Genomic DNA, 12661 nt, shown 5'->3' with positions numbered 1-12661 from the left:
ATTACCCTTTGGCATTAGATTTTGCTCTCTTCTCCCCCTTTTAAAGAATCTTCTTTAAGATCCTTCTTTTGCCATCTGTTCTTGCACTTTGTGTAATTCTGAGAAGATTTACTTTAATAGCTCTCTTCAAACATCTGAAAATCACTATTAGCTTTTTACATAAGCCTGTGCATCACAGGAAGGAGAGGGGAGGAAGAGATTTTTTGAAAGCCTTTTTTAGCATTAAGGCAAGACAGCAAGAATATGTTTTTTGGGTGTTTTTTTAATAAACAGATCAGAACATACAGAGAGAGAGAGAGAGAGAGCCAGGAAAACATATGTCACTTGCTGGGTTCACAAAACACACTAACCCGCCATGGGTTGTTGTGCTGTCTAAGGCCTTTACTAGACCAGGGGTTATCCCAGGCTGATACCCGGGATTGCCCCTGTGCATCTAAATGACGCACAGGGGATTGCGGGCTCAGGCAGGGATCAACCCTCCCTGGCCCCAGGATAAAGCCTACCCTTTCAAGCCTGGTTTTTCCTGCGGTCTCAGGCTGAGCCCAAGGCCTCGAGTATGTGGCCCGTTTCCGCAGCTTTTCCCAGCTCTGCGCAATTACTTGCGCGTAGCCAGGAGCACTGCACCCATCGGGGGCAGGGTGGGGGGAGCGGGGTAATCTGTTTTTTTTTTTTAAAAAAAAAAACTTAGCTTTTACTTTACCCTTTAAGGGGAAAAAACAAAATGCCGGGCATGACGGGTCTCTTATTTACCTTGTCGCACCTGATGTATAGACTAGCATGACAGCCCGCAATAGTTGCATCGCGGGCTCTCCCCTCCTCTGTCATGCATTTACCAGTAGGTCTAGCAAAGATCTATATGTTATTGTTGCTGCTTCTGTTGTTGTTGTTGTTATTATTATTATTATTATTATTATTGTTATTATTTCTATCACTACTTATTCCCAATACTGGGCCTCAAGGTGGATGTAGCAGATGTTCCACAGGATGAGTTAACATGTTTTCTGAATGCAGTGTATTTTCTGCAGGGTGGCTTGTTAACTATGCAGTGTGGTTTATTTTTCTCAAATGAGCAACCTTGAGAGCACATGTCTTGTTGTTCGGTTGTTCAGGGTGGTTAACAAGCCACACTGCATGATTAACAAGCAACCCTGTGGAAAATACACTGTGATCAGACAGCACAATAACCCACACTGCAGGAAAAGTGATGTGTTCAGTCAACTCAATAAACCATGGTTCAACAACAACTCCTACTGGATAGGTTAGCATGATGGTATTTCTATTTAAATGGTATTAAAGCTGGCTGAGACCTGAGATCCTGCCAGTCAGAATAGGCAGAAGTGAGCCATACCATTGGGTTTACTCTTAATGCACCTTACAACTAACAGTGACGTACAGATTTATTGCTTGACACCAGAATAAAACTAATTCTAATTAGCACATTGTGTCCATTTTGCAAAATCTATACAAAATGTTGGTTTGTTCTAAGTGTTCATACATCAAACATGAACTGAGACCTTTAGCAAAAATATAATGCCAGAATTACATATTATTCAAAATAACATTTGGATATAATAGAAGAGTGGTTGAAAAAGCTGTTCAAGTAATCAGGCTATTTATCATAATTGTTCAAAACATCGCTGTACCTGGGATGGGGTAGGGTGGGGGCAGAATGATGGCTTCATTATTTGTAAAGTATCCTATTATGTATTTCCTATTCATCTTCACAAGTACTTTAGTTCTCAAGCTAATTATACATCTGTGTAGGATGAGAAGGTTACCCTTTGCGGTATCTATCTGTAAAATACTTTGAAAATGCTCCATATGGGCAGGCCAAAGAACAGCACTGCAGAGGAAGTAGGCAAGCACATCAAGTTCTCTGCCCCTAATTTAACTATTCTCCAGCCCTGGGAGTTAGTTACAGTGTACTGTTAAGAGTTTTGGACTGGGACTCCAGTTCTAGTCCCACTTGGCCATGAAGCTCAGTGGGTGAATGTAATCCAGTCATGGATTCTCAGGCCTAATCTACACCAAGCAGGATATTACACTATGAAAGTGGTATATGGTCTGTGTCAATGGGCCCCAACAGTAGTCAGTGCACTTCAATACCATTATAAAGCAGTAGTGTGGCTCCTGCCTCTTATATACCGCTTTCACACTGCTTTCATAGTGCAATATCTTGCTTGGTGTAGATTAGGCCTCAGTCTAATCTACCTCACAGGTTTATTGTGGTGATAAAATTGAGAGGAGGAACTTGCAAGGAACCTGCCTTGGGTTCCTTGCAAAAAGAATTTAAAGTCCTAAAGCCATATCTGAAGGAACGGCTCCTCCTATATCATAGAATCATAGAATCATAGAATAGCAGAGTTGGAAGGGGCCTACAAGGCCATCGAGTCCAACCCCCTGCTCAATGCAGGAATCCACCCTAAAGCATCCCTGACAGATGGTTGTCCAGCTGCCTCTTGAATGCCTCTAGTGTGGGAGAGCCCACAACCTCCCTAGGTAGCTGATTCCACTGTCGCACTGCTCTAACAGTCAGGAAGTTTTTCCTGATGTCTAGCCGGAATCTGGCTTCCTTTAACTTGAGCCCGTTATTCCGTGTCCTGCACTCTGGGAGAATCGAGAAGAGATCCTGGCCCTCCACTGTGTGACAACCTTTTAAGTATTTGAAGAGTGCTATCATGTCTCCCCTCAATCTTCTCTTCTCCAGGCTAAACATGCCCAGTTCTTTCAGTCTCTCTTCATAGGGCTTTGTTTCTAGACCTCTGATCATCCTCGTTGCCCTCTTCTGAACACGCTCCAGCTTGTCTGCGTCCTTCTTGAATTGTGGAGCCCAGAACTGGACGCAATACTCTAGATGAGGCCTAACCAGGGCCGAATAGAGAGGAACCAGTACCTCACGTGATTTGGAAGCTATACTTCTATTAATGCAGCCCAAAATAGCATTTGCCTTTCTTGCAGCCATATCGCACTGTTGGCTCATATTCAGCTTGTGATCTACAACAATTCCAAGATCTTTCTCATTTGTAGTATTGCTGAGCCAAGTGTCCCCCATCTTGTAACTGTGCATTTGGTTTCTATTCCCTAAATGTAGAAATTGGCATTTATCCCTATTAAATTTCATTCTGTTGTTTTCAGCCCAGCACTCCAGCCTATCAAGATCACTTTGAAGTTTGTTTCTGTCTTCCAGGGTATTAGCTATCCCACCCAATTTGGTGTCATCTGCAAATTTGATCAGCGTTCCCTGCACCTCCTCGTCCAAATCATTAATAAAAATGTTGAAGAGCACTGGGCCCAGGACTGAGCCCTGCGGCACCCCACTCGTTGCCTCTCCCCAGTTTGAGAAGGTTCCATTGATAAGTACTCTTTGAGACCGATTCTGTAGCCAACTGTGGATCCACCTAATAGTTGTTCCATCTAGCCCACTTTTAGCTAGTTTGTTAATCAGAATGTCATGTGGTACTTTGTCAAAAGCTTTGCTGAAGTCAAGATATATGACATCCACAGCATTCCCACAGTCCACAAGGGAGGTTATCCTATCAAAAAATGAGATCAAATTAGTCTGACAGGATTTGTTCCTGACAAATCCATGTTGGCTTCTAGTAATCACTGCATTGATTTCAAGGTGTTTACAGATTGACTTCTTTATAATCTGCTCCAGAATTTTCCCAGGGATGGATGTCAGGCTGACTGGTCTGTAGTTCCCAGGTTCCTCCTTTTTGCCCTTTTTGAAGATAGGGACAACGTTAGCCCTCCTCCAGTCGTCCGGCACCTCACCCGTCTTCCATGATTTTGCAAAGATAATAGACAAAGGTTCTGAGAGTTCTTCCGCTAGCTCCTTCATTACTCTTGGATGCAGTTCATTGGGCCCTGGGGATTTGAACTCATTCAAGGAAATTAGGTGTTCTTTGACCATTTGTTTATCAATCTCAAACTGCAATCCTGCCCCCTCAACTTCTGCTTCACTTTTTCCAGGGGGGTCATAGATCCGCTTTTGGGAGAAGACCGAGGCAAAGTAGGAATTGAGCACTTCAGCCTTTTGTTTGTCGTCTGTTATCAATTTGCCATCCTCATTAAGCAGTTGAACCACCATTTCTTTCCTCTGTCTTTTACTACTCACGTATCTGAAGAAAGCCTTTTTATTGCTTTTAGCATCCCTCGCTAATCTCAGCTCATTCACAGCTTTAGCCTTCCTGACGCCATTTCGGCACTTCTGCGCCACTTGTCTGTACTCTTCTTTTGTAGCCTGGCCTTCCTTCCACTTCCTATATGTATCCCTTTTTGTTTTCAGTTCATCAATAAGCTTTTTGTGGAGCCACATTGGTTTCCTCTGTTGTCTTCTATCTTTTCTCCTTGTTGGAATTGTTTGTAACTGTGCCTTTAAAATTTCATTTTTTAGATTTTAATGTACCTCCCCAGACCCTAAGGTCACCCTCACGGGTCCTTTCCCATGAGCCCCTGCTAAAGGAAAAAAGGCAGGTGGCTACTAGGAGGAGGGCTTTCTCTTCTGTGGCCCACTGGCTCTGGAATGAGCTCCCTAAGGAAGTTCGCCTGGCACCTACACTATATTCTTTCAGAGGCCAGGTGAAGAACTTTTTATTCTCTCAGCATTTTAAGAGTTTATAAATTTAATTTTAACTTTGCTGTTTTAAAATTGCATGTCACTCCACTTCTGAAATCTCTTCATTGGCTTCCAATTCACTTCAGAATCCAATATAAACTTCTCCTACTGACCTTCAAAGCTCTTCACTGCCTAGCTCCTGCCTATCTCTCCTCTCTCATCTCACACTATCGCCCCGCTCGGGCTCTCCGCTCCTCTGATGCCATGCTTCTCGCCTGCCCAAGGACCTCCACTTCCCTTACTCGGCTTCGTCCTTTTTCTTCTGCTGCCCCTTACGCCTGGAACGCTCTTCCAGAACACTTGAGAACTACAAACTCAATCACTGCTTTTAAGACTCAGCTCAAAACTTTTCTTTTCCCTATAGCCTTCAAATATTGAGTTTGTTCTGACTTTACACTGTTGGGGCGTTACTAGACGAGGCTCTAGCGCGCGTTACCTTCCGCAGTCACGTCGAGGCTTCCAGATGACGTTCACGAGGATCCGCCGTTATCCCGCGGTGAAGCCTCTTTCTCCCGACTTTAAAAAAGTGAGTTTTAGGGCGCCTTTTCCTGCTGTCCCGCGGTAATTCGGAGTACGTGTGGGAGGATGTGAGGTCACTGCGGTCGGCACTGGTCAGGAAAAGGCGTGCTAAGGGGGAGTGGTCAGCGGCTTCGGTCAAGCCGCCTCCGCCATTTGCGCGCAGTCCGCCAGCTGGGGCAGCGCGGCGGAGCGTCTTTTTTTTTTTTATTTCCCCAGTGACAGTTTGCGCAGGACCGGAGGACCGGAAAAGTGGCTGGTGACTCCTTGCGGTGGGCAGCTACCGTGGCCGCATAATGGCGGTGCTGTACGCTGCCTGTTAGTGTGGGTACCAGGCTGGTAGAGGGCAGAGCTGTTTGTGGGCTGCTGCCATGGCTACGGCCAGATGTGGGTTGGCTCCTTGGGATGGGGCACAGGGCACAGAGGCGGTCATCGCCGCCGACACCTCAGAGGCATGATGGGAGATGTAGGCACAGAGTGCCCATGCAGAGTGCCCATGCAGATGTAGGGTCAGGAAAAGGCGTGCTTAGGGGAGTGGCCAGCGGCTTCGGTCAAGCCGCCTCCACCATTTGCGCGCAGTCCGCCAGCTGGGGCAGCGCGGCGGAGCGGCTATTTTATTCCCATAACTACATTTCGCGCAGGACCGGAGGACCGGAAAAGTGGCTGGTGAGCTACTGTGGGTGTGGGTGGGCAGCCAGCTGGAGGGAACCGGCTGCCAGAGGGCAGCAAGCGAGGGTGGGCGGTCATCTTCCAGCGGCCACCCGGCAGCAGGTGAGGGAAGCCCCTTTAAAATGGTTCACTACACTCCCCTGCCCTTCCGATGCGGAAAGTAACGAGCCCCGTTCTCTCTGCTTAGCCCCTGAATAGGTATCAGGCATGGGGCCAAAAGGGCGGGGCATGACATGGAGACACCAAGAGATCCTAGATGTGCTGGACATTTGGGGAGAAGAAAGGATTCAGCAGCAGCTGAGGGCTAGCCACCGCAACTTTAATGTGTTCGAACAAGTGGCACGGGAGATGGCCAGGAGAGGCCATGACCGAACCGCCAAAGAGTGTCGCACTAAAACCAAGAGCTTGCGGTCAGAGTACCGGCGTGTAAGGAACCATAATGAGAGGTCAGGCAACAATGCCACCACGTGCCCCTACTATGAGAAATTACATTCCATTCTCCGTGGGGATACCACGACGCGCCCCAAACGCGTGGCAGGCAGTCTGACAATTACTCGGACACAGTCCACACGTGTAACTTCCCGAGCCACTCAGCCACCACCCTCTCTTCCTGTGGGCTCCCAGGACATGTGTGAGGACGCCAGTGAAACCACCTCACTCAGCAGGGATGTGGACGAAGACACATCATCTGGTGAGTGTGCCCGTCTGCCTCCCCCAGCCCACCCCTACACCTCCCCACCAACTTCGGCAATGGGACTGCAGAGCCACCCCAAAGGCTTGCTGGTAGGGGGCGGGAGGTGGGGGCACCAGCACAGCATCCCATGCCAGTGGGAATCCTCTCTTCTCCACGCAAAATGCCTGGAGGAGGGGGGCCTGGAAGGGCTGCATTTGAGGCCCCTGCATCTCTGGGGAGGGGAAGCTGCCCTTCCCCCTACCTCCAATGTTTTCTCCTACATGCCACCAGATGATGAAGAATCCGGTAATGTAGCTGCAGACTCTGACAGCGAAGCAGGTGAAGGCACCAGCAGCCAGACTGGACTGAACTGTGAGTATGTGCCCACCATACAGCATCCCCACAACCATGGGCATTGATCCTTGGTAGAGGGTGGACTGGCAAATGGTGAGGTATGAGTGTGACATAGGCCTGACTTTGCCTTGACAGGCCCCCCACAACCCACTGAAGGTGGCTCCAGGGACAGCCCAGATAGAGGACGTGCTCCTGGTGAGTACTCTGCACTCCTCAGGTGTGCATGTGTGCTCCTGCAACCACTCAGACATGCTGGGGACATGGCAGCACTAACACACAGGTGTGTGGCCACATGTAGGTAGGCAAGGATCTACACGGCACCCTGGCAGGTGCCCTGTGCTGAATGCCCTGAATGGGGGAAGGTGCAGTTAGTGTGGTGGGTGGGTGTGATTGAACTGCCTTCAGTCCATCACACCAACAGGAGGGGAGCAGTGGGGGAAGATCTTGGGAAGGAGCCTGCAATTCCCCAGATGCACCAAGGTCAATGCTGTGGGAGTGGGAGTGGGAGTCAGCATTCCTCAGCCATGGGAACGGCTCTCACAGATAACAGAACAGCAGAAGTCTGGGGCTGGAATGCAATGTTGTGAGTTAGCCACCCACCAGCACCACTGCCAGCTGCTTAGTTGCTAAGGGCAGTTCTAGGCGCACAACCACACCCTTTCGCTGCCAGGCAGGAAGGGGCACTTCACCTGCTGTGCCCTCTTGTGCAATTGGGCGGCTAGATGTGCAGCAGTGTGCTTGCCCAAGGTGGTGGTGTATCTGTATGGCACTGCACACTCCACCTGATCCTCACCTCCCCTGTTCAGTGCTGCCGCATGTGTCTGAATAGCCAACCTTCTCCACACAGATCCAGGGGTGGCAAACCCCAGGGCCACCCTGTCACCTGCCTCTCGCCTTGCAGAGATTCGCAACCGTCGCTCCCAGAGGAGAGGAGGAGATGCTGCTCTGGAGATCATGCGCCAGGCAGCAGCAGACAACGCCCGCATCCTCCAAATCCTTGAGCGTGACTCTGAGAACTTCAGCGAATATCTGGACATCGCAAGGCAGCAACTCCAAGTAGATGCTGAAAATGGGGCAGCAATGGTGCGCTGTGTGGATAGGGTAGCCACCTGTCTGGAGGAGCTGGTCGGTGGCATGCGTGGTCTGAGGACTGGCCCCCCTAGGCATAGGGATCGCCCTGTGAGGGCACTGCCTCTTACTGGCCCACAAACTGGTGGAGTGAGAGGCAGGGACCCAGCGGAACACTTACTCCCTGGCCCACTCTGGGAGGAGGCTCCCGAACCCCCACCCCAGAGGGAGGAGACCCCATCCCCACCCCAGAGAGAGGAGACCCCATCCCCACCCCAGAGGGAGGACACCCCATCCCCACCCCAGAGGGAGGACACCCCATCCCCACCCCAGAGGGAGGACACCCCATCCCCACCCCAGAGGGAGGACACCCCATCCCCACCCCAGGAGCAACCTCTTTGTGCCCCATCCCAGGGGGGGAAAGGCAGGGCAAAAGGCAAGGCAGCCCCACCGGCTGGGGGGACTCACGGCAAGGGTAAGGCAGCCCCACCGGCTGGGGGGGCTCAGACCAGGGCCAAGGCAGCCCCACCGGCTGGGGGGCCTGAGACCAGGGCCAAGGCAGCCCCACCGGCTGGGGGGCCTGAGACCAGGGCCAAGGCAGCCCCACCGGCTGTGGGGCCTCACGGCAAGGGTAAGGCAGCCCCACCGGCTGGGGGGGCTCAGCCCAGGGCCAAGGCAGCCCCAGCAGCGGTGGGGGGGAATGGAAAGGCCAGGAGCAGGCACCTGGAGCCTGCAGCACCTCCCCCTGCAGTGCCTGGGGAACCACACAGCCCACCTGCCAAGCAGCAGCGCAGGGAGTGGCCGAAGCGTAATCCCAAGGAGCGCCAGCCCTACTCCCCATGAAGGGGGGAAGGTAGTATTGAGTGTGGGGTGGAGTGGGGTGGGGTGGCTCACCATTCCTCCTAGTCCTGCCAGGGACCCTGGCCAAGCACTGCATAGAAGCGCACACACACCTTTAAGCAAAATATATTAGATTTTTTTTTTTTTATAAACATTAGAAAATTTGTAGTTTTTTTTAACAAGAACAAAGAAAAGCTTTATTTTTCTGAAAAGCATTTTTTTCTAAAACATTAATAAAAAAATAAAAACGGCACAGTCAGGGGCCTTGCTGCTCGTGAGCATCCTGCCTGCAGGATCTCTTTATGGCCCGGACGTCCCGCTCCAGGCGGGTGACCCTCCGTTCCAAGGAGCGCACTGCGAAAGGAAAGATGGTATTAGTGATGTATGCTGCAGCACCCCCCCATGAGCACACCAAACACTAGAGTCACTACTTACTTGTTCTGCGCACCGCCCCCTCTAAGCGGCTGAACGACCGCATGAGGTCCGGAGTGACGGCCACAGCAGCTCCATCACCTGTCACAGAAAAGAAGGGGTGTTGAGGAGGTGAGGGATGGGAGTGGGGAGTGCACAACCAGAACTGTAGTGAGGGAGTGGGTGGGCAGGTGGAATGGTGCACAACCTGGCAGGGAGGAGGCCACATACGTGTTCATTTGGATGCCACTAGACTGATGTGCACCACTCCCTCTCCAATGAATGCAGCCTCTTCCCCAAGCCCCCAAACAGAAGGTGCGTGGAACCAGCACCAACCCCTGCTTGTGGTAGGGCTGTGGACTTACCAGGTGGTGCGGTGGGTGGGCTGCAGGGAGGTTGCTCTGGCGGGGCCGCCTCAGGAGGGGGGCCTCCCTCCCCACTGCCCTCCTCTGGTTGGTGGTGCTGCTCCTCCTCAGCTCCCACAGGCTCCTGGCACACAGCCCGGAGGCGGGCACGCTGAAGCCCTGTGAAGGTAATAGGCAGGTATGCATCAGTTAGTGGGCCAGGACATTCATTGCGCAATGAGATGCCACATTGGAACCCACATTACATGGGCATGGTAAGCAGTTCTAGGGGCCACTGCCTACATGGAACCAGGATGGGGGATGGGCTTTGCACCTGGCTGCCAACATGCATTATACATGGGCTGGGATGGAGAAATGACAAGTTGGCCAAGGCACTGGCATGAGGCTGAGTGCAACCACCACACAGAGGGGCAATGATTATAGCAGGTGGTGCAGGGCAGCTTCAGCATGGCTGCAGTGTTGGGGGATGGGGCACAGTGATACAAAGGGTACTTACTTGTTGGGCGCCGCTCCTCCCACGAGGGTCGCCCAGCCCGATCCCACAGCTCGTGCAGGAGGGTGTAGAAGGGGGGCTGGGCTCTCCTAGGAGGGCTACCCCGGTAGCACTCCAGAGCCTCAAAGAAGGCCGCCTTTAGGCCTTTAAACTTGCTCCTGCACTGCTCAGCAGTGCGGGAGTAGCCCGCGATGGAGAGGCTCCTTGCAGCCCTCCTGAAAATATCTATAGTCTGGAGGCTGGAGCTCCTCATGAGGCGCTCCGACCTTCCAGACTGCAGGAGGAGCTCAAGGAGCATCTCCATCTCGGGCTCCTGCCAGTAGGCGACCCTCCGAGGCTCCATCTTGACCGGGGTAGGCCTGACGTACGCGCCCCCTGTTGACGTTTTTCGGAACTGCGTACATGCGCAAAGAAGCGGCCGATGCCAATAAGCACGGTTTGCCCTTCGGAGACATACGCTCCCCCTGTTGACGTTTTCCGAGATTGCGGACGTCCGCAAATAAGCGGACGATGGTGATAAGCACGGTTTGCCCTTCGGGCTACATTTAGGATGATTTCACGTTGCGCAGTTTGACTGGAGTTTATTATTATTACTAATTTATATAGCACCATCACTGTAGATGGTGCTGTACAGAGTAAACAGTAAATAACATGCATGTGGGCGTACATAGCATATATATTATTGCATACATGTGGGCGTACATAGCATATATATTATTGCATACATGTGGGCGTACATAGCATATATATTATTGCATACATGTGGGCGTACATAGCATATATATTATTGCATACATGTGGGCGTACATAGCATATATATTATTGCATACATGTGGGCGTACATAGCCTAGAGTTGATTGCACACAAGTGGGCATACGCCTGTTACTCTGGGGTAAAGGACTGGAAGGACTGCACAGGGGAAGAAGCACAGTCCAATTTTATGAGGCAGGCTGTCAGCGGCGGTTAGCCCACAGGAACTCTCTGACAGCATCCCGCACCTTGTGCCCTTCCCGGGTGTGGCGATTGGCCTCATTGACGTAGGGCTCGCCCAGAGTAGCCAGCTCAACAGAATTGTGCTCCGCCGCCTCCACGAGCATGGCGTGCCCCTTGGTTTCGCAGATGTTGTGCAGGATGACGCAAGCACTGATGACCGAAGGGATGTTTTCTTCGGCCAGCTCCAGGCGCACGCCTATGCTCCGCCACCTCCCCTTGAGGCGGCCGAACGCCTGCTCCACCACAAGGCGTGCTCGCCTAAGACAGCGGTTGAAGTGGGCTTGCTGTGGAGTGAGTGCCCCACCATAGGGTTTCATCAACCACTCACGCAAAGGGTACGCGCCATCCGCAATAATGAGGGGTGGAATCTGCTGGCCGTGCAATCTGATTGTTGGATGGGTAGGCACGAAGACACCTGCATCCATCGTCTCACAGAGGCCTGAGTTGGCAAAGACATAGGCATCATGGTTCTTGCCGCTCCATCCTATTTCCACATTGATGAACCGCCCCTTGTGGTCGCAGGTCCCCTGCAGAATCATGGAGTACTCATCCTTCCTGTTTATGTATTCTGAGGCTTGGTGTATCGGAGATTGGAGAGGAATATGGCTGCCATCCACCGCGCCCACACAATGAGGGAACCCCAGCTCCCCAAAACCATGCATGATCTGTGGGGCAGAAAACACAAAGGGCATATTAGTGACAGCGCCATTGTTCCGAAGTTGCGGACCTCCGCAAAAGTGAGTGCCTGTTCCCAGCGCATTCCCCCACCCCATCCCCCATCCCCCACTCACCTCTGCCACGTTCCCAATCTTGACTGTACGAGCTAGGAGGGTCACTTCCATGGCAAAGCACACCTCCAGGACTATTTGTGCCGCCGTAGAGCAGCCTACCCCGAACTGCTCTGCTGTGGTCCTGCAGACGCAAGGGGTAGCCAGCCTCCATAGGGTGATGGCTAGGCGTTTCTCCACTGGGATAGGTCTACGCATGACAGTCAACCTCCTGTCCAGATGCGGCCGCAACTCCTCCACGATTTCAAAAAAGGTGCCCCTGCTCATGCGGAAATGGCTCAGCCATTGCTCATCGTCCCACTCCTTCAGGACAAAGTTCTCCCACCAGTCCTTGCTCCTCGGCCGGGCCCAGAAGCGGCGGCGTGTCTCGCGGACGTAGTCGCCATACGCGGCCAGCATGGCTAGCCTCGTTCGGCAGAGGGCGGCCCGCAGCTTGCTGCGGCGGAGTAGCCACCTCCCCAGTTGTTCCCGCAACTGCCGCCGCCTGGCAGCCACCTGTGCACGGAGGCGCTGATACTCCGACAGAAGCAAGATCAGCATGGCTATGGCCGCGCAAAGATCGTCACGGTCCTCGTCAGGGAGCATAGTTGCCCTCTCTTGGCTATCGTTTCCCGCACAGACGCGCGCACACAGCCACCTCTGCTGCCCTGATATGCTGCATCCGGACAATGCGCTTCCGCTGGCGCAGCTGTTTCTGCCAGATGTGGGTTGGCTCCTTGGGATGGGGCAGAGGGCACAGAGGCGATCATCGCCGCCGACACCTCAGAGGCATGATGGGAGATGTAGGCACAGAGTGGCCATGCAGACGATTGACCTCGGGTCATATGACACCCGCCACGACCCCCATCAGGAAGTGAGCGCATCAATGTTGAC

At 52.3% G+C, this 12661-nt stretch overlaps 1 protein-coding gene across 1 annotated transcript; it reads right to left on the bottom strand.

The window, feature by feature from the left end:
- Nucleotides 1–10775: 10775 nt before the first annotated feature.
- LOC134400303 (uncharacterized) lies at nucleotides 10776–12431 on the bottom strand. Its single transcript, XM_063128622.1, has 2 exons — nucleotides 11792–12431; nucleotides 10776–11665 (listed from the first exon to the last, which is right to left on the bottom strand). The coding sequence occupies exons 1-2, from the start codon at nucleotides 12371–12373 to the stop codon at nucleotides 10961–10963; spliced, it is 1287 nt and encodes a 428-aa protein (XP_062984692.1). The 5' UTR covers nucleotides 12374–12431; the 3' UTR covers nucleotides 10776–10960.
- Between the last annotated feature and the right edge of the window lie 230 nt (nucleotides 12432–12661).

This window comes from Elgaria multicarinata, chromosome 6, assembly GCF_023053635.1.
Source record: "Elgaria multicarinata webbii isolate HBS135686 ecotype San Diego chromosome 6, rElgMul1.1.pri, whole genome shotgun sequence".
NCBI classification, from domain to species: Eukaryota; Metazoa; Chordata; class Lepidosauria; order Squamata; family Anguidae; genus Elgaria; species Elgaria multicarinata.
The sequence above is the reverse complement of the archived record's forward strand: the minus strand, read 5'-3'. Positions and strand labels throughout refer to the sequence as shown.

Coding starts and splice junctions, on each gene's coding strand:
- LOC134400303 (XM_063128622.1), bottom strand. CDS start 12,373: ATGCTCCCTGACGAGGACCGTGACGATCTTTGCGCGGCCATAGCCATG. Junction 11,666..11,791: donor AGATTGGGAACGTGGCAGAG/GTGAGTGGGGGA, acceptor TCTGCCCCACAG/ATCATGCATGGTTTTGGGGA.